This window comes from Diceros bicornis, chromosome 34 (assembly GCF_020826845.1).
Source record: "Diceros bicornis minor isolate mBicDic1 chromosome 34, mDicBic1.mat.cur, whole genome shotgun sequence".
NCBI classification, from domain to species: Eukaryota; Metazoa; Chordata; class Mammalia; order Perissodactyla; family Rhinocerotidae; genus Diceros; species Diceros bicornis.
This window is the reverse complement of record NC_080773.1, coordinates 34,587,610-34,613,817: the sequence shown is the minus strand read 5'-3', so window position 1 is coordinate 34,613,817 and position 26,208 is coordinate 34,587,610. Positions and strand designations below refer to the sequence as shown.

General features: G+C 40.7%; 2 protein-coding genes across 2 annotated transcripts in view; both read right to left on the bottom strand.

Moving 5' to 3' along the window:
* LOC131397475 (zinc finger protein 582) overlaps nt 1–26,208 on the bottom strand; it is a 157,692-nt gene that overhangs the window by 49,381 nt on the left and 82,103 nt on the right. The gene's annotated exons all lie outside the window — the stretch shown is intronic.
* Nucleotides 1,118–26,208, bottom strand: ZFP28 (ZFP28 zinc finger protein). The gene is made up of 8 exons (XM_058530366.1): nt 25,963–26,208; nt 25,381–25,472; nt 16,172–16,298; nt 15,891–15,986; nt 14,004–14,167; nt 13,246–13,357; nt 12,807–12,902; nt 1,118–8,591 (listed from the first exon to the last, which is right to left on the bottom strand). Exons 1-8 carry the CDS (start codon nt 26,171–26,173, stop codon nt 6,886–6,888), a joined length of 2,604 nt encoding a protein of 867 aa, XP_058386349.1. The 5' UTR covers nt 26,174–26,208; the 3' UTR covers nt 1,118–6,885.

The window sequence follows — 26,208 nt, the reverse complement described above, 5'->3', positions numbered from 1 at the left end:
AACCACCACCCTGAAATCTGGAGAGACAATATATAGAATATAGAAAATCACAGCCAATATCAGCTTACCTGAAGCAGAAGTTGCTGGAGCCATGAAATGGTAGGAACTCTAACCGGTAATCTTGATGAATTGTTGGAGGCTTAGTGTGGGCTAGCTTGTGAGTTAAAAATCCTGGGGGCCTAGTCTGAGATGGGCCCCCAGACTTGCATGGATTTACCTCCAGGAACTCCATCAAGTTCTCACAGTAAAGACTGGGGGAAAATCTCCTTGTGATTTAATATTCTCTATATTTTCTTGTGCAATTTTACATTTTTAAAAGAATTTATCCTCTTCATTTAGATTTCAAATTTAATAACTATATAGTTGGTTAATTCTCTCTTGTGTCTAGTTATTGCTCTTTTCTATTCTGCATTTTTCTTTCTTTGTTGTTATTCAGTTGGTTAAAATACAAACTCTCTCTCTCTTGCTCTCTCATCAGAGGCTTTGATATATTCTGAATCTTTACAAAGATAGAGCTTCTGGTTCTGTTACTCTCTATCTTCTGCATTTCACGGATTATCTCCCTTCTTGTCTCTTTGCATATGTCCAATTGCTCTTTAACACACTTCTTTACTTAAATACCTACTTCATGCTTGACCTTTCTAATTTCATGATAAATGTATTTAAAACTTAATTTACCCACCATTTCAGCCATGTACTGTGTTTTATCATCTAGTTTTAAGTATTTCTTAATTCCTTTTCTGTTTTTATTCTAAAAATCTCTGAATTTTAATTGGAGTATTTAGTCTATTTGCATCTAATGGAATTATGGATATGGTTGGATTTAGGTTTATCATTTTGCTATTTTTTTTTAACCACTTGCTTTAAGTTTCTTTTGTCCTACTTTCCTTTTTTTTTTAGTTAACTGAATATTTTTAAGAACTCTATTTTAATTAATTTATTGACTTTTTAGATGTAATTATTTACATTTGGTATATTTTACATTTATGCTGCATTTAGTAAATTTTAGTGGCTGCTTAAGGAATAATAATATACAGTGGTTGCTCAAGGAATTATAATATACATCCTTAACTTTTCAATGTACTTGAATATTGTACCCCTTCACGTTAAATATAAGAAATTTGCAAACATATAATTCTACTTGTCTCCATCATTTATGAAATATATATATATTACATCTATATGCACTATAAACTCCATGATACAATGTTATAATTTTGACTTTAACAATCATGTTTTAGATGAAGTTTGTAAAAACAAAGAGAATAAATGTTAGGTTTTAAAAATTTACCCACATATTTACCACTTCTGATGCTCTTCATTCCTTCCTGAAGATACAAGTTATCAACCAACATTTACCTCAAGCCTGAGGAACTTCCTTTTAGCATTTTTTGTCATGTAGATTTGCTAGTAACCAATTCATAGCTTTTGTTTATCTAAAAATGTCTATTTTACCTCCATTTTGAAGGACATTTTCTCTGGATATAGAATTCTAGCTTGAAAGGTTTTTTTTTCCCTTTTCCTCCCTGCACTTAAAAAAGTATCATTCCACTGTCCTCTGTCCTCTGTTTCCGGTTATGAAAAGCCAGCCATCATTCATATCATTGTTCTTGTCTGTAATGTATCATTTTTGTTTGGCCACTTTTAAGGTTTTCTTTTTATCTTTGCATTTCAGAAGATTCATAGTGATGCCCCCCAGGTGTGGTCTTCGTTGTATTTATCCTGCTTGGGTTTTATGACATTCTAGAATGTAGAAATATGTATCTTTCACCAAATTTGGGAAATTTCTGGACATTATTCAAACAGGTTTTCTATTCCATCCCTTTTCCTCTGCTTTTGTAACTCCAATTACATGTGTGTTAGATCTTTTTATATTATCACACGTCACTGAAGTATTATTCATTTTCTTTCAATCTTTTCTTTCTGTATTTCAGATTAACTTATCTATATTCAACTTAATTGACTCTTCTGCCACCTCCAATTTGCTGTTAAACCTATCCAGTTAACTTTTACTTTCAAATACGGTATTTCTCAGTTTTAGAAATCCTATTTCCAAATTGTTTGTGTTCATTTGCTAAAATTCGCATCTGCTCATTCGTTAATCTCACACGTTCCTTTATATCCTTCAGAATAATTATAATAGCAGCTTTAACATTCTTGTTTACTAACAGCAATATCTGGGTTATCTCAGGACTGGTCTCAGTTGCTTTTTCCTTTTGAATGTGGCTTATGTTTTGTTTTTTGTCATAGAGAAAGATTCATATATCTAATAATTTTTATTGCATTCTAGATATTGAACCTTCTTCCAGCTAGATGGCACATCCCCTTCTTAATAATCAAGCCCTGAGTGACATACATCACTCCTATTCAAACCACATTGAAGAAAATTAATCTTATAGCCAAAACTAGAAGCAATAGTGCCTGAGTAATGTAGGATGTACCTGGGCAGTCACATTCCAGAATCAATTCCAGACAATGGAAAGGAAGCACAAACTTTTGGTGGTCATATAGTCATATCACAGATATCATTAACAAATACATACCCAGGACCTGGGGAAATAACCATAGTACGGGTTTGTGGGCACTGGACCTGCTATAAGCTACACTAGGTAAGAATTCCCCATAAGCCCTTACTCTGCATAAATGCAAGTCTTTTAGGAATTCCAGTGGAAATGTTCATAGTGATTTTAATTACAATCACTCAGGAGTACTCACCACCTTTTCAACTGACTGAAGTCAATGTGGGACTTGGTGCCATGCGATGGAGTGTTTTTAATTAAAACAAGACCGTAGTGTAGTTTCAACCCTGGGGATCAATTATTAAATACAGTGGAAATAGCGGATATCAGAACATTCTTGGAGTCTGAGGTTTATTATGACCATTGCACTTTCTTCTCATGGTTAACCGATACCCTGTAATTCAGCTACTACACGTGTCCTTTTTCACTACAGAAATAAGATACCCTTTCCAAGTGCAATCACTTTTATGAGAAGTCCCAGTAACTAGAGGAGGAGATGTTAGGAAAAATTTAAGATGTTAGTGCTTCTTTTATGTCAAAAGAACATACAAAAGCTACTGGGTCCTGACAGGACCTTGCAAAAGATGAGTGAAGGGCATGGACATAAATAATCTAATCCAGCATTATAAACTCTTGAATTCTTTCAAGTCTTTATATATTATACAAAGTACTTTCTAACTCTCAAAATACATTTCCAAAAATGTTCCCTAGATTTTTGATGGTATAATTAGTGAAGGATATTAAATATGTCTGGGTGAGAGTAATCTCCTCCCTATCTTTTTGTATTTCAAGTTACAGGTCATATTAAATTCCGATTTTGATTACCAACCAAGCAATGATGGTGGAACTAGAAAAGCAGACTCAAGGGAGGTACAGCAAGGAGAATTAGTAGGGAAGATTCTTACGGTTTGAGAGAGAGTCGAAGTTTTCTAAGACCCTTGAATCCTTCATGATAGCCCCATTACAATAACGTGGATTCAAATCTTTCCCAAGACATAAATTTCATTTAAGAGAAGTGGCAAGGTTAGGAATTCAGTAAGCATCACAGTTCAGCAACTAACTGGATCTACTGTTGCATTTAGGCTTCAGCAATTGCACCCTCATGGTTAGAAGCAGTAAGATGATTCCTAACACAATTATAAAAGGGCCCTGACTTCAATTTCTTGCTTAAGGTCAGAATTTCAAGTGGCCTTTTACCTATCCAATTTCATTATAAACAAGCATCACATATACTTTTGGAACTAGCATTCTTCTTCACCTTTAGTTTTTGGTAAGAGCTATCAATCCCCTCATGCACAATGAGCTTATGATCCTGCTGTATCATGAATATCCTCTCCTGGTACAAAACAGGATTACAAGTTTCTCTGTCTTTTGATCTATCTTATTCAATAATCAATCCTTAATACTCTGCTTCTCTACAGTCTGATAATCATTCTCTAGTATCAGTTTCTCTATATGGCCCAGCTTTCTTGGTTGAAAGATGATAACTCTAATTTAAAATAATTTAAATATTGGAAGAATACCAGGTGCCCCGCAGATTTAAAGAACTGAACAAAACTAGGATGTGAGAAAGCAGGAGTCATTTTAATGGACTAGAGTGATAGGTATAGAGATGCAGAAATCTTTAGGATGCTGCCAAAAGGATGACTCAATTCCAATTACTTCCACTCCAGGAGTGATATTCCATATATTTAACAGCTAGTACAAAAAGGGCCCCAACCAATCAAAATGAATACTGACTGAAAGAAAACATCCATTATGGCCATGCATAAAGCTGAATATTGGCCCTGCTACTGTCCCTGTGTATCCAATCAAAATACAAAGAATGAAAAATCTGATTGGCTTAATTGGAGCCATGTGTGACTAGCAGTTCACCAGAACAATATAAAATGAAGAACAAAAAGTGTCTTCAAATAGCTAGGGAAAGTATGTGTGTTAAAGACAAAAACATATTTCAACATATATACTGAATATATATATATGTACACACACACATATATACACACACACATATATATATTCAATATTAATTTTGACTCTATGACTACAAGATCATTTTACACATAAGGTTCTGCAAATCACATATTTCATTTAATATATTGTGGACAGACAACTCTCCATAGAAGCATACATAGAGCTTAACCTCCTTCTACTAACTGAACAACACAGTATTGAATAATCACAATTTAATCAATCTGCTTGGCAGGACACTGAAATCCTATTTGTCATAATTAAAACAATTCTGCAATAAATATTATTTACATCTACCTATTTATTCCAATGAGATACAATTCCTAGATCTAGAATTACTGTTTCAAAGGGAATGCACATTTATTATGTTGATAGATCATGCCATATTGCCATCCAAAAAGGTAGGAGATGAATTTACACTGCTAATGATGAACAAGTACCTGTTTTCCCACACTGATAGCAGTGTTGGATATTATCCAAATTTTAGATTTTAATCTGAGAGCCAAGAAATTTTAATTAGTAATTTTCTGATTAATGAGGTTAAGAACTTCACAAATTTTCTTTATTCGAGTTCTTCAACTGTGACATGCCTGTTGGTATGCACTGCCAATTTTCTTCCCACTGCTTTGTATGTGTAATAACACTTTGTTCCTAAATGATATATTCTTTCATATAAGTGTGTATATTTTCTGTCAACTGCCTTTTACATCTTTTTGGTGACTTTCACCACAACAAAGTTGTAAATCTTTGTATAGGCCAGCTTACTCTCTTCCTTAGGTCTTCTAGAACTCCATGTCCTACTTAGAGCCTTCCTCTTTTCTAGTTTGCCTCTAACATATTATTTAATAATTAGAGATGTTAAATACAATTGTATTATATTTCTCTGTAAGGTATAAGTGTGCTTCTAACTTTTCTTTTTTGGAGATTGGCTAACCAACTGTCAAAAACATCATCTCTCCAATAATGAAAAACCAGTTTTATTATATACCAAAATCTCAAATGCAAAGAAATCTATTTCAAAAATTTCCCTGCTATGCTTGCCAAATTGTCCTTCCTCGTGTTGTTTTAACTAAAACTGTCAAAGTAAACATATCCTACTGGGGCTCTGCTGTGAATGACAATTTACAAACATTTTAATAGTATTGAGTATTTCATCTAGAAAAATATCGTATTTCTTCTGTTGACATCTTTTTTCTTGTTCAATGCAGTTTAATAATTTCCTTTCAACTTTATTCATAAATTGTTTTATAGTTTTTCTTGTTTTTGATGTGAGGGTTGTATTACCCTCATAGACATAATTAGAACCTTTTGCATATTCTTCTCTGCACTAGAGCAGGGGTTGGCAAACTTTTTCTGTAAAAGGATAGAGAGTAACTGTCTGAGGTTTTGCAGGCCATGTTGTCTGTTGCACCTACTCATCTTTGCCACTGTAGAGTGAAGGGAGCCACAGGCAATATGTAAACAAATGAGTGTGGCTGTGAGCCAATAAAACTTTATTTACAGACACTGAAATTTAAATTTCATATAATTTTCATGTTGTCATAAAATATTATTTTCACTTGTTCAACTATTTAAAATTTTCTTAAAATTTACATCATGGGCCATATGGAAACAGTCAATGAGACTCTGGCCATAAGTCATAGTTTGCTGACACCTACTCTAGATCAGTTTACCTCAAGGTTAACAGTTCCTTGAAAGTTTAATAGGATTAATTCATAAGCCCAGGTGACTTTAAATAGGTCAAATCTTGCTAAATTTTCTAATTCTTAGTAACACGTCAGTAGTTTTAACTTATGCATGTAAATCTCGCATTTTTCTGATTGTTTCAGTTCTTTTGTTCCAAGTGGCCCACTCATCCATTCTCTCCACACACTTTCTAAGACTGTTGGCAAATGTATAGCGAAGTTGAATTTCCTCACCAACAAGGTCACATCACCTTACATTTATGCAGATAAGATGGTAAGCCACAATACTAACTCAACCTATGGAATCAAGTTTCACACCAACACTGGTAAAGCCTCACTGGCTACCTTGAAACTCCCGTTCCTGATCTAAAATCTGGTTTCTCCTAGCCTCATTCTATGCATCACTTCTACTCAGAGTTAACTCTGGTAACTCTTCAATGTCCCAAAATAATGTTTTTAAAAGAGCTAAAATTACTCAACACTTAGTATGGATCAGCCTCCGTGCTAAGAATATCTTATGCATTAACCAATTTAAAAGATCTCAACACAAATTTTTACATGAGGAGTGAATGAATTGCATTTACACTTAATAAAGTCAATCTGACTGCAACGTGAAGAACAAACTTGTAAAGGACAAAAACAAAAAGAGCAGAGAGACAAGTTTTTTTAAACTAGTGGAGTAGTCTAGCTGAAATAATGATGTCTTGAGACTATGGTGATGGGAGTGAGGATGGATTCCAGAGAAATTTGGGGAACAGATCCACAGGAGTTGATGTGGAAGGTAAAGGGGGGCGTGTGGATGACTCTCCAGTATGAATTCTCTGATGAGCAAAATGTGTACTCTGCCTGAAGACTTTTCTGCTTTTCTTATAGTTATACGATCTCTCTCCAGTATGGACTCTTTTGTGTTGATTAAGGTGACCAATTTGGATGAAGGTTTTCCTACATTCCTTGCATTCATATGGTTTCTTTCCAGAATGAATTCTCTGATGTACACTAAGAGATTGACGATGGCTAAAGGCTTTGCCACATGCACTACATTCATAAGGTTTCTCGCCAGTGTGACTTCTGCGATGACAAATAAGGGATGACTTTGTCTTGAATGCCTTCCCACATTCAATACACTCATAAGGTCTTTGGCCAGTGTGAAGCCTCTGATGTTGAGTACAGGATGAGTTGTCACCAAAGGCCTTCCCACATTCAATACATTTATATGGTTTTTCTCCAGTATGAACTCTCTGATGTTGAATAAGATGTGTGGTCTGGCTGAAGGCTTTACCACATTCCTTACACTCATATGGTTTCTCTCCGGTATGAGTTTTCTGATGCTGTGCAAGGTGAGCTTTCTGGGTGAATGCTTTACTACAAACCTTACATTCATAGGGCTTCTCTCCAGTATGAATTCTCTGGTGGGTGGCCAGCTGTGAACTGATGCTGAAGGATTTACCACATTCCCCACATTCAAAGGGCTTCTCTCCGGTATGAATCCTCAAATGACTAGCAAGGTGTATATTCTGCCTAAAAGCTTTCCCACATTCTTTACATTTAAAAGGCTTTTCTCCAGAATGCACTCTTTGATGCTGAGTGAGTGATGCATGATGACTGAAGGCTTTTCTACAAACATCACATTCATACGGTTTTTCTCCAGTATGAATCCTTTGATGGACAGTAAGGGATGAGCCATACCTAAAGGATTTGTCACACACATCACATTTGTAGGGTTTCTCTCCAGTATGAATTCTCCTATGTTGATTAAGTCCTATGTGATCACTGAAGGCTTTCCCACAGTCAATGCAATCAAAGGGTTTTTCCCCAGTGTGATAATATCTCCAGTGACGAATAAGGGATGTGTTCTGTATGAAAGCTTTTCCACAGTCAATACATTCATAGGGCTTCTTGCCAGTGTGACATCTCTGATGTCGAGCAAAGGATGAGCCATCACTGAAGGCCTTCCCACATTCATTACATTTATAGGGTTTCTCTCCAGTATGAATTCTCTGGTGAACAGTAAGGGATGAGCTCTGGGTAAAAGTTTTCTTACATTCATTACATTTGAAAAGTTTCTTTCCTGCATAGATTCCTGTATGTTTTATTACCACTGAATTTTTAGGGAAAGTTTTCTTAACTGAATCACAGTTATGACCTCTGTCTTCTGAAACGTCTATATGGAACCACCTTCCAGATTTGTTACATGTACGCTCTCTTTCCATAGAGAGGGTTTTGTTATGAGTGAGTGTCTCTCGCTTGAATTGTGCCTCCTGAGCTACCAGCTTCCTTTCAAACACACCCTCAGAATCCCAATTTTCTCTGAAAGTGGAACACTCCAGCTTAGTCTTTGAAGTTCTGTCTGTTACCATTTCAGCAAATGAATCCTGCTTTGGAAATAATTCCTGCGTCTCCCGTATAGACTGTTGACCTGAAAGATAACAAGAAAATAAATAAAAAACAAATATTTCCTTTATCATGTGCTAGAAAAAAAAGTAATGTGCTAAAAGGAAAATTGTGAATGAATTCACTAATTGTTGAATTAAACCACATAAATTATGCATCTCTAAAACATGTAAACATGTAGTCTACAATGTATGTCAGAAGACTGAATTCATACAGGAACCTAGGAGAGGTGAGTAGGAAAAAAAATTAAATACACGTGAAAACAGTTATGTATCAGAGGAGTAAGGAGTTGGAAAAATGTTGTGCAATCACACCACCTAAAGGCATAGGCTATGACATTCATTCCCGTAACCTCTCTCACTCCCTGTCTATGCTGCTTTAATGCCACAGCAGTCAGCACATCACAAAAGTTGTTCCAAGAAGCATGCCAAAGCACAAAAGACAATGTATTCTATAACATTCACTGGATTATCTGAAAGCCCGCTCATTCTCCTACATCCAGAAAATGGTGTTTCTGTTAACCGTATCTTATTTGACGAATTTCAACACAACCTACATTGGCAATTGACGGCTGAAGCTCAGTAGTCACATAAAATCATTTTTACATTTACCTGCTTGTTTCCACAAGCCTGACAAAATCCTCTCTCCTTCTCTGGCCATTTATTAACGGATAGGGCCTTGCAATTTAATTTCTCATTTTGAAGAGACTGTTTTTATAAACATAGTGAGTGCAGACAGTGTATTTACTTATACCATATACACTACTGAACAAGTGTTTGTCTTATCTCAGACTATCAGCTTACAGGCAGGAGTGAATATGCCTGAAGTCCTTTTGCTCAATCACTTAGCATGTACCAAAAATGTGTGCTATACAGCTATACCTCAATAAATGTAAATAGAGGAAAGTGGCACTGGGGGATGATGCAGAGTCAAAGGTCCGGAAAAAGAAGATCTGAAAAAAGGGAAAATAAAGTCTTTTTTTTTAATAACATCTAAACACTGAGAGCTTTCCTTCTTAAATCAGTAACAAGACAAGGATGTCTACTTTCACAATTTCCATTCAACACTATACTGGAAGTTCTAGCCAGAGCAATTAGAAACAGAAAGAAAAGGCATCTAAATTAGGAAGAAGTAAAACTGTATTTGCAGATGACATGATCCCATATATAGAAAACCCTAAAAAATCCACAAGAAAGTATTAGAGCTAATAAATCACTTCATCAAAATTGCAGGATACAAGATCAACACACAAAAATAAGTTGTATTTCTATACACCAGGAATGAAGAATCCAAAAAGGAAATTATGAAAACAATTCCATGAAAAAAAGCACTAAATGAACAAATTATTTAGGAATAAAGTTACACAAGGAGGTGCAAGATAGTATGCTGAAAACTACAGAACATTACTGAATGAAATTAAGATGACCTAAATAAAGGGCAAGACATCCTGTGTTCATGCACGGGAAGACTTAACAAGGTGTTCAGGGATAGGAAGAGAGCAAGAAAGAGTTAAGTAAGTAACAGAACAAGACCAAACAAATTTATGTGGTACAAATCGGAATAATATATCTATTAATAAAAAGAAAAAACTATGAGTGAAACAAAAAGTCAACAAAGTAAATGCTTCTATAAATGAAGATACCACTCAATCTAGACTACAGTATAGTGAGAAACATCATATGCAAACTTATAGGCCACATGAAACTGGGAAAAAATTTATCACATCTATGAAACAGGATTTATATTCATACTATATAAAGGCAAGGAAATATGACCCAGCACAAATGTGGGTGATGAGTATGAAGACACAATTAACAGAATACGAACTCTAAATGGATTTAAATGCATTTATTCTCAACATCACAAATAGTCTGAGAAATAAAAATTAAACAAAACTCAATTTTCACCCAACAGCTTGGCAAAAAAAAAAAAAAATACTCATTATTCATGAAGATGTCTAGAAACAGGTATTCTCACAAATTGTTCACCAATGGTATAGCACTATATCCATGAAACTTTAAAAATATGTATACTTTGATCATGCAAAGAGATACACACAAACTAGACCACTGTTTATTATAGGTAAAACTGAAAAGACCTAAATGTTCAAATGTCCTCAATAGTAAATTAGTTCATTATGGAATTTCCATATATTGTAATACAAGACAGCCATTAAACAAATGAAGTAGACCTACATGTATCAAGTTTCTAAGGACACAAATAGAACGAGAAATCATAAAAGAAATAATTTATTAGACCATATGAAAATTTTAAGGGGCCAGCCCGGTGGCGTAATGGTTAAGTTCGTGCGCTCTGCTTTGGTGGCCCAGGGTTCACAGGTTCGAATACCAGGAGTGGACTGATGCACTGCTTATCAAGCCACGCTGTGGCAGTGTCCCACATACAAAATAGAGGAAGATGGACACAGATGTTAGCTCAGGGCCAATCTTCCTCACCAGAAAGACGAAGATGGGCAAAAGATGTTAGTTAGCTCAGGGCCAGTCTTCCTCACTTAAAAAAAATTTTTTTTTAATTTTACATATCACAATTTTAAAAGGTCTAATTAAAACAAAAACTCTTATTACCATATGTAAAAATCAGGTTGAGACAATACGTCAAAGAATTAGTACTTTATATAAAAAAAATCACTGGGACTGTTAAGAAAACATTTACAATATGAATAGAGAAATGGGTATAAATGAGGAACATTTTACAAAAGGATAAAGAGAATGAATCAATTTAGGGAAAGTATTCAACCTCTTTCATAATAAAAAAAATAATTTTAGGCTGTACTCTTTCACCAAATAATAAGCACGTTTTCATTAAAAATCCCCAGTGTTATGAGGATGCAATTAAACCCATACCTCTGGTTATCTAGTCATTGCTAGAGTCACTAAAAGCAAATAAAACTTTCAAAGCCAAGCAGATGTTCATATCCAGTGATACAGCAATCTCAAAAATGTATCATTTTCACTTACATAAAGATACCTGTTGTAAGTATATTTCTAATACGAGGAAATGTGAAGTAACCTAATGGAGCAATGGCATATACAACACAGAATGCATGTGAAAAACATCTGTATGCATGACTGAATACACACTACAATTTCTGCTCTGTGCAAAATATGTGCTTATCACGACTTGAAGGGATCTAGAATTGCCTTGTTAACATGTGATTATGGGTCATAATTTTCCATTCTTTTTCCAGACAGGTGATAGGATTACACTTTCTCTGAACCATTATATTCGAAAGAAATTTCTTTTCCTTCCCTTATGTATCGAAAGAGGAAGAGACCCTCTACTTATGTCTTCTTGCAATCTGACTTCTGCCCACCTTGTCCAACTGGAACAAGAAAGCTGCTGGAAATCCTCTCCTTTGCCTCTGTAATGCCCTACCGGAAAATCTGCAAACTCTACTCCATGCAAGTTACCCACGAACATGTCTTATCTCCTCCATCAGAGTAATTATTTGATGATTTACAACATATGCATAAATTCCCTCTTTCTCCAACCACCTGCCAATGCCAGGCAGAGTGGCTTCCTCAAATAACTTTCAATCCGTGGTCCTTTTTGTTTTTTTTTGTGAGGAAGATCAGCCCTGAGCTAACATCCGTGCTAATCCTCCTCTTTTTGCTGAGGAAGACTGGCTCTGAGCTAACATCTATTGCCAATCCTCCTCCTTGTTTTCTTTCCCCAAAGCCCCAGTAGATAGTTGTATGTCATAGCTGCACATCCTTCTAGTTGCTGTATGTGGGACGCAGCCTCAGCATGGCCAGAGAAGCGGTGCGTCGGTGCGCGCCCGGGATCCGAACCCAGGCCGCCAGTAGCGGAGCGCGCACACTTAACCGCTAAGCTATGGGGCCGGCCCTCAATCCGTGGTTCTTACAGGAATGGGCGCATAATGAAGTGAAAGGGCCATCTGATCACGGAAGAGTAAACCTTTGGAAGACAGCTCAAAAGTACATCGGGGTCAGGAAAAGGTCACTAAGGAACCAAGCGACTGATGCACATCTGAGTGGCTGAGAACAGGAGAAGCTACAGGGAATGAGGTATCATTGGAGACAAGGCGGCAAAGGAGGAGGAAAGAGAATAATTTTGAAAGCCTAGATCTCAGTTTTCTCTCCAGACCTGGAGGACGTGGTAAAGTTCTCCACCGCACATTAATGAGGATGCAGCCTCTTCAGCGAAAGCTACAGTCTAACCTGCAGTGGCGATTCCACCCCAAGCCTCCCATGCTCACCTGAGAACAGGCCTCTTGCCAGCTCTCTCTTCACCAGCCAGGGCTCCTTCCCTCGCTCCAGTAAAGAGACCAAATCTGGCTTAGAAACACAACGTCCTGCATGTGCGAAAAGACAAGGGGTTCGGTCATATTCTTGGCATTCTTAAATCGAGAACCAGTTCCTTGGCTTTGATAGAAAAGTGTTACTACAGGAAACAGCAGAAAGAAAAGTGAGGGGTATCTGAAAGACATCAAAGATAATGCTTCAAGCATAATGATATACCAACTTTCAACTCCACAAATGTCAAATTCTTGTCTTAGGAATTGGGAGCAAAGATTCAGCCCAACACTTTAGAAGACACCCCCCTACCCCCACAACACACATACATACTTCAAAACTGATGAATGAAAATGGGGGATCCTGAAGGTAGATTCAGATTTGGGAAAGGGACATCCTTACCTACTGACCCCAGGTCATGGCTCTCCCACATCACGCCCTTACAGAAACTCTTCTGAGCTGGCTCGAGCTGCTGGGAGAAGTCTATGGCCATATTTGTGATGGTCACCAAGCCCTGAAATGGTACAAACACGTTTTTCAATCAAACCATGCTTGTGACCCCTCAATGGCTCTAGGGGTGTGGGCTGTGTCCACACACTGTGAAGGAGGCACTCAGTACCAAGAATTCTCACTTAGGCTCTGAGTGATCCAGGTCACATAATGACTGGGCCTAGTTATATCATACACGTTTGGGAAAAAAGGAGAAAAATAGGAGAAATTGTTTCTGCTGTGGAGAATTTGTAATTCTGCAGAGGAGCATGAACTGACACACAGTATGAATTTCGAATACTGACTGAAGGCTTCTCACATTCAATATGCATTATTCAATAGTCTGCAGAGTTTTTCTCTCGTACAAAATCTCTGATGAAAAGGAAGGGTTGAGACCCTGCTCAAAGTTCTCACCTTCATTACAGGTCAAACATTTCTGATTTAAATGCACACGTTTGTGATTCACTACAGCTGAATTTTTTCCCCACTTTTCCTCTGGGGTATCAAGACTGAGTACTCTTTCTTTGGAGGGGAGACTCTGTCTATGAGAAGCACTGTATTCAAATGGAAACTTCTCCCATACTTATTGTACTCATGGTCTCCTTCCTTATCAAGAAGGGTTTCTTGATGAAGGATATCGTGTCTTGGCTCAAGTCTACCTCCTGCCTTACCGGCTGCCTCTCAAACAGAGCATCGTAATCCCAGTTTTCCCCGAATATGGAGCACTGCAGACTGCAGTTTGTGAGTCTCTCCACTCGCACTGCCTGAGGTAACTTTTCTTCACAGAAGTCCTTCTTTGACGGTAACTCCTTGGTCTCCAGCACAGCCTTCAAGTCTAAAAGATATTAAGAAAGTAAGTATCTCTTTTGTTAAGTATTAGTATGAAGAAAACTTCAAAAATGTAATCAGATGAATTAAAATCCTGAAAAAAACATATTGTTTTGCAAGTTTTTTTATATGACCAACCAACCCTGCATTCCCAAATCTGTGCAGCTTTAATCCTAAAGGATACAATATGAGCTTTCTCATCTAAATGTTGAACAAGCCATGCACATTATGTGTTTAGCAAGAGACCAGAAAAAGAAATTGAAGAGTAGGAGATAAGAGAGCTCACAAAGACTGAAATCTAAGATAAAGTGTGGCTAACACAGACAAAGAGGAAGAGGAGGCTATAGGAGAAAATTGCTATATGATCCTTACTTCAGCATTATTAAGGAACACTCTGACTCTTTCTGACTCTTAACCCACTTTATCTGGCAAAAACGTCTTCTCTAGTTCTCTCTCTCTCTTTTTTTTTTTTTTACAACGTCTCCCTTTTTATTATGATGTTAACTAACAAAATTTCAGATCCTGGCCTTAAAAGTGCAAGTCTTCATAATCAATGAGAGTCTCAGCAAGACGTGAAGGATCAACAGAAGGAAAAATCCAGCTCCGTCTCATAAAACTAGTTCAGCGAACGTGACTGAGTATGATGTTAGATGGAAAACGTCCACAAAAACACCATTTCAGTTCTCCTGGGCCATATGATGCCCCATGTGAGTTGCTGTAATTTGTAACTCTGAGCAACCTGCCCGGTTCTGTCAATACAAACTTTTCCTTTGAAGTATGACTTGAACAAAGAGGTTTTACAGAATTCTCAATTCTTAGCAATTGTTGCCATTTCCTATTATAATAACCTCCAGAAAAAATCTGTAATTCTGATTCCTTGTCTTACTTGATTAATCTGTTGTTCCAGAAATAATGCTGTGGTTGAAATCTCTGTATTCCCAAGTGGTATAAATATCATCGCAATATCTGTAAGAATAGTCCATCAAATCAGCATCAGCGTTCTTTTCTTCTGAGAGCCAATCACCCAACTGCACGCTGCCTGTCTACACTGGGAAGTCCACTTGAACCCCAAGTCTATTACGGCCCAACCCAAACTCATCTCCTAACTACCAATCTCTTTCTTCTAAGTCTAATGTTTCTGCTAAAGGCTCTACTCTCATTTCTTGGTTCCCTGGCTTGAAATTGGGAATGATTTTCTTCTTCCTCTTAAGTCCGTATTTACACTGATCATATGTAGAACAGCAGTTTCTGCTTCATTTAAGTTATGTACAGATACGTCTTAGCTCCTCTAGGAGATGGTTAATTCTTTAATGGCTTATGCTCATCTTACGAACCAGCACCTGATGGCCTTACTCAAAGCTGACACTCAGTAAACACCAGTTAAAATAAGTCCATAAATAAAACAGTCATTTAATCAAACAGAAATAAGATAGTAAAAACTACACCAGAATCAGCAAAAGGTTTTTTAAAGAACAGAGATGATTACGTAAGTCTAAATGACAAAGGGTCCAAGAAGGAGCTGGGGAAAAATGGGATCCAGAGGGCTGTTTAGAGAGAGGGGAGACAAGAGACAGGGGGCGAATGACAATTCGGGAGCCCAGGCTCGAGAGGCCTCCATGTCTCCTCCAGGCCCAGAGTCTTAGGAAGAGTCTGCTGATGACCCTACACGTCCGAGGTGGCTGAGCTGTGCCTGGCAGTGGCTTCAGCCCACCCAGGTCGCCCATGCTCACCTGGGCACGGGCTTCTAGTCGACTTGCTCTTCACCATCCAGGGCTCTCTCCTCTGTTCCAGTGAGGAGATCATATCGGGCTTAGAAACGCAAAGTCCTAAGAACATAAGAAGCAGGACGTGGTCACGCTGGGGGTCCGTCCCAACTTGAGATGCCGTCGCCTTGGCTTGATGGGAGAGGGGCAGAGCCGGGCACGGTGATAGGGGTGAGAGACTTCTGAGTGAGGGCGGCGGTCAGGGGTGGGGGTGGCCGGAGGAGGGAGGAGGGCGGGGACACCCTTACCCAGCGACGCCAGGTTCCTGTAGTTCTCCAGCATCACGCTCCTGTGCAGACTACGCTGAGCCATGTCCAGCCACTCCCACTCCTCTTGGGAGAAGTCCACGGCCACATCCCCAAACGTCACCGAGCTCTGAAAGCACAAAACCACATTCTTGCTCAGCCAGGACTCATGTCCCCACACGGCTGGGGGTTGCTATGGACTGAACTTTGTTGATGTCTTAACCCCCAGTACCTCAGAATGTGACTGTGTTTGGAGATAGGGACTTAAAAGAGGCAATTAAAAGTTAAATGGTTAGAAGTTAAATAAAGTCACAGTTGGGCCCTAATCCAATCTGACTGGTATCTTTATAGGAAGAAACACCAGAGATGGGTCAGCACAGGGGAAAGACCATGTGAGGACACAGCGAGAAACGGCCTCCTGCAAGCCAAGGAGAGGCCCCAGGAGGAACCAACCCTGCCGACTCCTTGATTCTGGACTTCCAGCCTCCAGAACCTTGGGAAATAAATATTTGTTGTTTAAGCCCCCCTGTCTGTGATGTTTTGTTGTGGCCGCCCTCAAAAACTAATACAGGGGGGCTGGCCCTGTGGCTTAGTGGTTGAGTACGTGCGCTCCACTGCTGGCGGCCTGGGGTTCGGATCCGGGCACGCACCGACACACTGCTTCTCTGGCCATGCTGAGGCCGCATCCCACGTATAGCAGCTAGAAGGACGTGCAGCTGTGACATACAGCTATCTGCTGGGGCTTTGGGGGAAAAAAAAAAATTAAAAAAAAAAAAAACTAATACAGGGGTCTAAGGATCATCGTTTCTCCATTTGGGGTAAGAGACTATACACGTGGGGAAGAACATCCAGTGATTCGGAAATGTAGTTAATTGTTGAACAGGTGGTTCCATTACGTCATAAACTCCAGAGAAAAGAGAACAATATGGAGACAGCCTCTGCCCCTGGAGAACTAGCAATTTTGTGCAGGTGAAAGGAGGCACATGCAACAAACGTACCTGACGTCAATTCAAAACAATCAATAGTGGAGGCAAACTGTCCCATGCACAACTGCCAGTGCATTTTTCAACACAAGGACACTCGAGTGGCCTGGATCAGCACAAGAATGGGGGAGTAAACCTGGAGGCAAACTCAAAAGACAAACACAACTAAACCCCAAGCCGGGTTCTAAGGATTTCTATCTGACTGTGTTCACTCGATGTTGAGTGTTTGTTTAAAAACAACAAACTGGGGGCTGGTTCCGTGGCATAGTGGTTAAGTTTGTGCACTCCTCTTTGGTGGCCCGGGTTTGCGGGTTCAGATCCTGGGCGCGGACCTGTGCCACTTGTCAGCCATGCTATGGCAGCAACCCACGTATAAAGTGGAGGAAGATGGGCAGAGATGTTAGCTCAGGACTAACTGTCCTCAAGCAAAAAAAGAGATCAGCAACAGATGTTAGCTCAGGGCTAATCTTCCTCAGCAAAAAAACCACCAAAACAATTCTTTTTTCTGAAATAAAGATGAGTATATAACAAGAACAAAAAATACTATAAAGCTTTTAGTTAATAAAATGCCTTTAAGAATCAAAGTTCCATCTCAGAGAAGCTGGGAAGAATCAAGGAGGTGTCATGAGCACATTTATGATAGTGCATGCTGCTCATTACTGCTGGCTGATTTTTATGTAGCATATTTTTATGATTTCAGTGTACAATTCTGATACATTGCAATGTATTTTAAACATTTATTCAATTCAAACTCCGACAGCGGGAATCTATGGCTAACAGAAGGTAGATTTAAATGACTACCAGCCTTGGGATTTTCAAAGTATATACTCAAATCAATACACAAAAAAGTCTGACTACCCCAAAGGCTGAATCCAGACTCTGGCACTCACCAGCTCTGAAACCTCAGCTAGCTACTCAATCCCTCCATGGGTCAGAGCCCCATTTGTAAAATGGAAAAATCAAGCAACCAACCTCATAGACTGTGATGTGGACTGAACGAGACAGCATACACACAGCACTCAGAACATGTGAGGTCCACGTAAGTGCTCAATGAACGTTAGCTGTGCTGATGCCGATCACAGCTGAACCTTTCGTGTAAAGGTTCACATAATTCTATTGGCAACAAAAGTCCCTTTGAGGTCTGGTGCCTGCTGAGTAATATACCATCATACGTTCTTTAACCCGCACCAGCTTTGAAGACATTTTTAATCGAATATGTAAAGACAAGTCAAGTGATAGCTTGATTTACATGAAGACAGTAAACTCCTGATGCATAAACCTGCTAAGCGGGAGACTGAAAGGTCCCAAGCCATGGAAAACACCTGGTAATATCTGCAGGAAAGAGCAAGAACTGCTCAGTGAGCCTTGGGCAAAAGACGTACTCATATGCCCACCTGAGCAAGCTGGTCTAAAACAAGTGTTGGGCAGCTCTCCACAGTAATTTTGCAAGTTGATGCATCTGGCCACGAAAGCAGAGGAACGGATTTGCTGGCTGAACAACTGGCAGGAGTGCTCACCCTGCCAGGAAGGCTCAGCTCTAGCTCCCGGGGTTGCTCTCGTTGACCTGTTATTCATCTACATTTTACACCAGCAGCTTGTCAAATGCCTCCAGTTTTGAAAATTGTGCAAGACTCAGCAGTAGAAATCTTCCAGTACACTAAACTCAAACATCTCAACGCATCTGCTAAGTGAAATGAGCCAGACATAGAAAGACAAATACTGCATGATTTCACTTACATGTGGAATCTAAAATAGTCCAACTCACAGAAGCAGCGAGTGGAAGGGTGGCTGCCAGGGGCTGGGAGGGGGAGGGAATGGGGAGGCGATGGTCAAAGGGTACAAAGTTTCAGACATGCAGGATGAATAAGCTCTAGAGATCTAACGTACAGCATAGTGCCTGTAGCTAACAATACTGTGTTGTATGCTTAAAATTTGCTAAGAGGGTAGATCTTATGTTAAGTGTTCTTACTACCAATAATAATAATAATAATAATACTGAAGGAGGCAGGAGGAAACTTTGGGAGGTGATGGGTAAGTTTATGGCCTCCATGGTGGTGGTTTCACAGATGTACACTTACCCCCAAACTCATCAAGTTGTACACATTAAAAATGCACAGCTCTTTACATGTCAATCACACCTCAATAAAGCAGTTTAAAAACAAAAAGCCCATTTCAATGCAAATACTTTCAATTGTGTTCAAAGATACAGGTGCTCAGACACATGCTCTTTCTGTCCTTCTCTTCTGACCCAATTCTAAAACACGGGTTTTCACAGATTCCAGTCTTAAAACTCTAACTGCATGCTCCCTGGCTGGCAAGTCTTGCACTTATTTTTTTCAGATATTAAAATATTTCAAGTATTCTTCAGATATTCTTTACTAAATGAAACAAATTATATATAAGACATATAGTATATAAATTGTATACAAATTATATCTTTTAAAAAATCTTTACAATATCTTCACAGCATCTTTATAATAACTTTATAAGCCTGTTGATGCAACAGAAAATGACACCCATTTTTCTAGCTTTTGTTACAACTTTGTCATTAGTAAGAAAACTGGAATTTGGGGGCTCCTAAAGAGAAGAACATTCATTCAAATATTTTCTTATGTTTGGCAACTGGGTTTTTTGGTTTTGATTTTTTTTATTAATAGGACCTGTCCCCCTCTCCACCTCTCTAATTCCATGTTCCAGAGACCCAACGTTAACAGTATGTATCTTTCTAAAACATTTTCTCAATTTATACAGACTGCCCTTTATGTACAGAAGCAGTGACTTTTGTTAGTGCTATGGTCTGAATGTTTGTGTCCCCCCCCAAATTCCTATGTTGAAATCATAATGGCCAGTATGATGGTATTAGGAGGTGGGGCCTTTGGGAGGGGCTTAGGTCATGAGGGTGGACCCTCATGAATGGGATTAGTGTGCTTATAGAAGAGACCCCAGAGAGCTCCCTAGCCCCTTCTACCACGTGAGGCCACAGCGAGGAGGCGCCATCTATGAACCAGGAAGTGGGTCCTCAAGAGCCACCACACGGAATCTGCCAGCACCACGATCTTGGACTTCCAGCCTCCAGCACTGTGAGAAATAAATTTCTGTTGTTTATAAGCCACCCAGTCTGTATTGTTCTGTGACAGCAGCCCAAACGGACTAAGAGAGTTAGCAAATGTCTTTTACTGTAAATAGTAACAATTACAGCTCACAGCACTTACAACATTCCAGACACAATTCTAGATACTTACATATAAGCTCCTTTAATCCCCACAACAACCCTCAGAGTCAGCGCTGTGACTACTCCCATTTCGCCCAAGACCACAGCCAGCTGCAGAGCCGGGATTTGGGACCCGGCGGTCTGGCTCTGCAGTCCATGCTCTTAACCTACGCATCAAGTTAAGATCAGCCAACTTTTTCCGTAAAGGGCAGAGGCTAAACATTTTAGGCTCTGTGGGCCATAGCCTCTGTCACAACTACTCAACTCTGCCCTTGTAGCATGAAAGCCACCACAGACAATATGTAAACGAATGAGTGTGCTGTGCTCCAAGGAAACTTTATTTATGGACACCAAAATGTGAATTTCATATAATTTTCATGTCATAAAATACTGTTGTTCTTTTTGAATTTTTTCAACCACTGAAAACTATAAAAACCATTTGTAGCTCGTGAGCTATAGAAAAAAAGGTGGTGGGCCAGATTTGGCCCGCAGGCCAGTTTGCCAATTCCTATCCAACACTCTATGTTGTTTGTTAATTTATGTCACCTAAGGGGTTTGTCTGTAAATAGCTAAAACAATCACAGACATGAGGATGCTGACAACTAACACCTACTGAGTTCTCACTCTGTGCCAGGCACTTTACTCTCTTCTAGCCACTTTACATGTATTAGCTTAACTAATCCTTACAAGAACTCTTATACGAGGCAGGTACTGTTATTAACCTCATTTTTTTCTTTTTCTTGCAAGGGAAGATTCACCCTAAGCCAACATCTGTTGCCAATCTTCCTCCTTTTTCTTTCCTTTTCCTCCCCCAAAGACCAGTACATAGTTGCGTACAGTTGTAGGTTCTTCTGGTTTTTGTATATGAGCCACTGCTACAGTATGGCTACTGACAGACAAGTGGTGTGGTTCCGCGCCTGGGAACCAAACCCAGGTCACTGAAGCAGAGTGCACCAAACTTTAACCACCAGGCAATCAGGGCTGGCTCGACCTCATTTTTATAGATGAAAAATATCCGGGGCCAGCCTCCATGGCCTAGTGGTTAAGTTTGGCGCACTCTGCTTCTGCGGCCCAGGTTCGGTTCCCTGGCACAGATCTACACCACTTGTTTATCAGTGGCCACGCTATGGTGGCGGCTCACATACAAAATAGAGGAAGACTGGCAACAGATGTTAGCTCAGGGCAAATCTTCCTCAGGAAAAAAAAAAAAAACCTGGTCCTTTAAAGTTGCCTTAAAGTTACCCAGTGATTAATGCTAGAGCTAGCATCTGAACCCGGGCAGTCTTGCTCCACAGTCCACGCCTGTGACCATTACACTACCCTGCCTCTATCAAAAGGTTCCACTCTGACAATAGCAATAATGTGTGATATCCATTCACCCTGACAGTGAAAGAGAGACACAAGACAGCGGGGCTCAGATAAAACAAACGTTCTCTAACTGATGTCTAGACCAACCTGCTCCACTCAAGGTGGCACAAAACACCCTCAGATGGGCAGGATCTAGTCTTCCTCTGGTTGCTACCACATAAATGTGTAGACTTCCATATGAGTCTCACGATGTCACACTACACCACAGAGAAAACCACAGGGACAGCTTCTGTACCTGATACAACAAAGTGATTCAGTGCTTTAACTCTTAATGATGAGATAGAGACATTAAAAACGAACAAACACAAAAGCAACTCTGGCCTTACAGAAAAATACTTTGTGTTACTATTTTACAGGAAAAAATGGAAAAAAAAGTATTTTATAGGGAAAAAACACATTAAAGAAGTTTTTTTCATTCAATTCAGTTAATTTTTAAAGCATCCAAATGAAAAATTGGTAGTAATTTTTTTTTGGTGAAGTTTTCTTTTTTTTAAAGCATGAATTCTAGCTTTTGAGGCCCTATTGCTATTTCACCCAAATATATACTTTAAAAGTACTCTAATTACACGTAAGTTTGATAAACTTTAATTCACAAGGTGAGAAAAACTTACAGAAATATACTCATAGGAAATAATCAGCAATAAAGCAATTTTCAGGTATAAAAATGGTGATCGTAACACTATACTAAATAGCGAAACGCTGGCTACAAGAGAACTTTAAACTATCTTCACAGATTCACCCAGAAAATATTTTCTGTTTTGGGTACTGGGGCAAAACTGTCCAAAATCCCTGCCTGTGTCAGGTGTACTTTGTAGTAAGGGAATCAGACAAGAGAAAACCAGATAAATTAAGTAAAAAACATAGGATGTTGAAAAGTGCTAAGAGTTTCAAGTAGTAATGCAGGGCAGAGGGATGTGAGGAATTCGGGTGGAGGCTTTGAATGTTCAGACAAGGTAATGGGGACAATGAGAAGGCAAGTTCTGAGAACGCAGTGAATGATGGGGAGCGTGGCAGCAGGTGTCAGAGGTACAAGGGGCCCTGTCGGTCGCAGCAAGGACTCTGGCCTTCATCCGGGGAAGCCACAGGAGGGTTCTGAGCAGAGTGACAGAGCTAAGAGAGAGACCCCTCTGGCTGCTGGTTGCGAGGCGAGCCTGGGGACCATGAGTAGCAGGGGGTCACGGAAGCAGAGTCAGGGCTGACGGTAAACAATGAAGACCAGGGTGGTGGGCATGGTGATGAGCATGATTCTGGATACAACTTGAAAACAGTGCTGACAGGATTTCCAAACAGACCAATTTTGGGAGGTGAGGGAAACAGAGGAGATAAGAACAGCACTGAGGTTTCTGGCCTGAGGAACTGAGAGCATGAAACTGTCACAAACCAAGAGACGGAGACAAATGTGGGAGGGGCCGGTTTGGGGGGGGAATCTCAGGAATTTGGGTCTGGATGTGATAGGTTTGAGTTACCTATTTGACACCCAATAGGGAGTCATGTTGGATACACAGGCCTGGAGCTCAGAGGAGAGGTTGGGGCTAGAAAGGTGATTTGGGGAGAGGCCTGCATGTGGCTAGTTTTCCCAGACAGGAAGAGGCCGACCTCCCCAGGGAAAGGTGTGCAGATAGATGAGAGAGAGCCAAGAACAGAGTCCTGAGGCTGCCGACAGTCCTAGGCCAGGGAGATGAGCAGGAACCAGCAACAAAAACTGAGACGTCAGGAAGATGGGAGGAAAGCCAGATGAGCGGCATCTAGAAGCCAAGAGAAAAAAGGGTCCCATTGGAGGGCAGGGATGAGCTAGTTCAGGGGTTGGCAGCCACCTGTTTTTGTAAATAAAGTTTTACTGGAACTCAACCCTACTCGTTCATTTACATAGTGTCTGCAGCTTCTTTCGCTCTAGGCTGCTGAGTGGAGTAGCCGCAGCAGAGGCGTTACAGCCTGCAAAACCTAAAATATTTACTACCTAGCCCTTTACAGCAAAAGTGTGCCAACCCCTGAGCTATTTCAAATGCCAATGATAGTCAAAAAGGCCTAAGAATTGAGCACTGCATTTGGTAATGGGGAGATCACCGGCAACCTGCTTAAAAACAGTGTGGGTGGGACAAGCGGAACCTGGTTCATATATTTATGAGCTGGCTATCACATATTTAGGAGACACAGCTGACAGAAACAAACAAAACTGTGTTAGCATTCTAAGAAGCCACACAATCAACTGGGAGAAAGACAGCCTTCCATAGTGCACCAGTGCTGCCTTTCCCTCTTCTGCCTGCCAAACATCTCCTCTCCCTTCAAAACATGGCTCAAAACTCATCTTCCTTGGCCAACAGGCACATGAAAAGATGTTCAACACCACTAATCATCAGGGAAATGCAAATCAAAACTACAATGAGACATCACCTTACACCTGTCAGAATGGCTATAATCACCAAGACAAAAACAACAAATGTTGCAGAAGATGTGGAGAAAAGAGAACCCTCATACACTGCTGGTGGGAATGCAAACTGGTGCAGCCACTATGGCAAACAGTATGGAGATTTCTCAAAAAATTAAAAATAGGAATACCATATGACCCAGCTATCCCACTACTGGGCATTTATCCAAAGAACTTGAAATCAACAATACAAAGAGACTTACACACCCCTATGTTCATTGCAGCATTATTCACAATAGCCAAGACGTGGAAGCAACCCAAGTACCCATCAATTGATGAATGGGTAAAGAAGATGTGGTAAAAATATACAACGGAATACTACTCAGCCATAAAAAAGACAAAATCATGCCATTTGCAACAACATGGATGGACCTTGAGGGTATTATGTTAAGCCAAACAAGCCAGAGAAAGACAAACACAGCATGATTTGACTCATATGTGGAAAATAAACAAACATATGGACAGAGAACAGATTAGTGGTTACCAGAGGGGAAGGGGGTTGGGAGGTGGGCGAAAAGGATATAGGGGTACATATGTATGGTGATGGATAAAAACTCGACTATTGGTGGTAAGCACCATGCAGTCTATACAAAATACTGATAAATAATAATGTACACCTGAAATTTCACAATGTTATAAACCATTATGACTCCAATTACAAGAAAAAGTTTATGAAACAAAAAAAAACTCATCTTGGTAAAGACTCCCTACCCTTCCCCACAGGCAGCTAGAAGCCAAGAGTTCTTCTAGCGTCCTCTCGTGGTACTTGGTCCAAGCACTACTGCACTCTGGAACCTTGTTTGTTTCCATGACTTTCTGCCAACATGCTGTGAGCAACTTGAGAGCGGGGACTGGGGCTGAGCCACCTGTTTCTCCAGGGGCTGGCACACGGTGGCTACCAAACAAACCAGGCGCAGCACAAGGGGCTGCCGTGTTTGCCCCTGGGAGCCCTTCCTGCTCCATCAGAGTCCCTCTGAGAAAAATGGCACGGGCAGGGGCTGCATCACTTCACAAGCGAAGAATGAACACCGAATGGGATGAAGAGGAAGCAGGGAGGGAGACCTGGGGCTATCTCCGTAGCCCATCACTCACCAGAAAGTGAGAAAATGGGAACCAGCAACCAGGACAGGTCTCTTAAACTGAACACTTTTAAAAGAAAATAAACATGATTAAGCCTTGAAAAGCAGACTGCATTTCAGAAAAGAGAGAGGAAACACCAACTCACCGGGGGCACGGCTTTCAGTTCAATTCCTGTCCCCGCTGCCTCCTGCTTGTGCCTCCTCTCCTGGAGAAGGGCAGTGTCCCTGGCAGGCAGAGCTGGGGGAAAAAAAAGAAGTGGTTAGAGTCCAGGTCTGCACCACACTCCTGAGTCACCGGCCTGGTCAACGCTGCTTTCCTGCTGAGTCTTAAACTCCAGCCATCAGTCAGAAAGGGCTTCACAGGCGGAGAATCAAATGCTCGGGCACGAGCAGGATGGGACCAATTTTGAAGGGGCAGCTAGGACACTATCATTACCCTCCCTAGGGCTGCCACGGGGCGTGGGGGCAGGGTTCTTCTCTCTGGGAGCACCGAGGTGGGGAGGTGCCTGGTTAGGGTGACCCCGGACAAGTCAAGGTTCCCCGCTGCCTGATGCTCTGACTCAGGCTGAACGCCAACCCTTTGGAGCACCCCGCCCCGCATGGGAGCCTAGGGACACACTCACCAGCACTCGGGCCCCGAGAGGCCCCCTGCCCCACGGCCTCACCCTCCCGTCACCCCGAGGGATGAAATCGTCCCCGTCCACCCGGCCGGCCACCTGTCACCTCACCTCTGTTCTCAGGCCCCGTGGTCACCGTTCCTCGCTGGCCCTTGGATGTGAAGCCATTCCTTCCGCGCGGCCTTCCCCGGGCAGGGCGGGCGAAGGAGGCCGGGGTCCCCGCGGTCCGGCCTCGGCCCGCCCCGGGCTTTGTGCGGGGGGCGCCTCGCCGCGGCGGGGACCCCGGCTCGCGGCCCCGCGCGCTCCCGCCCGCCGCCCGCATGACCCCGCTGTGCGCGCACACGCTCCCCGCGGCCG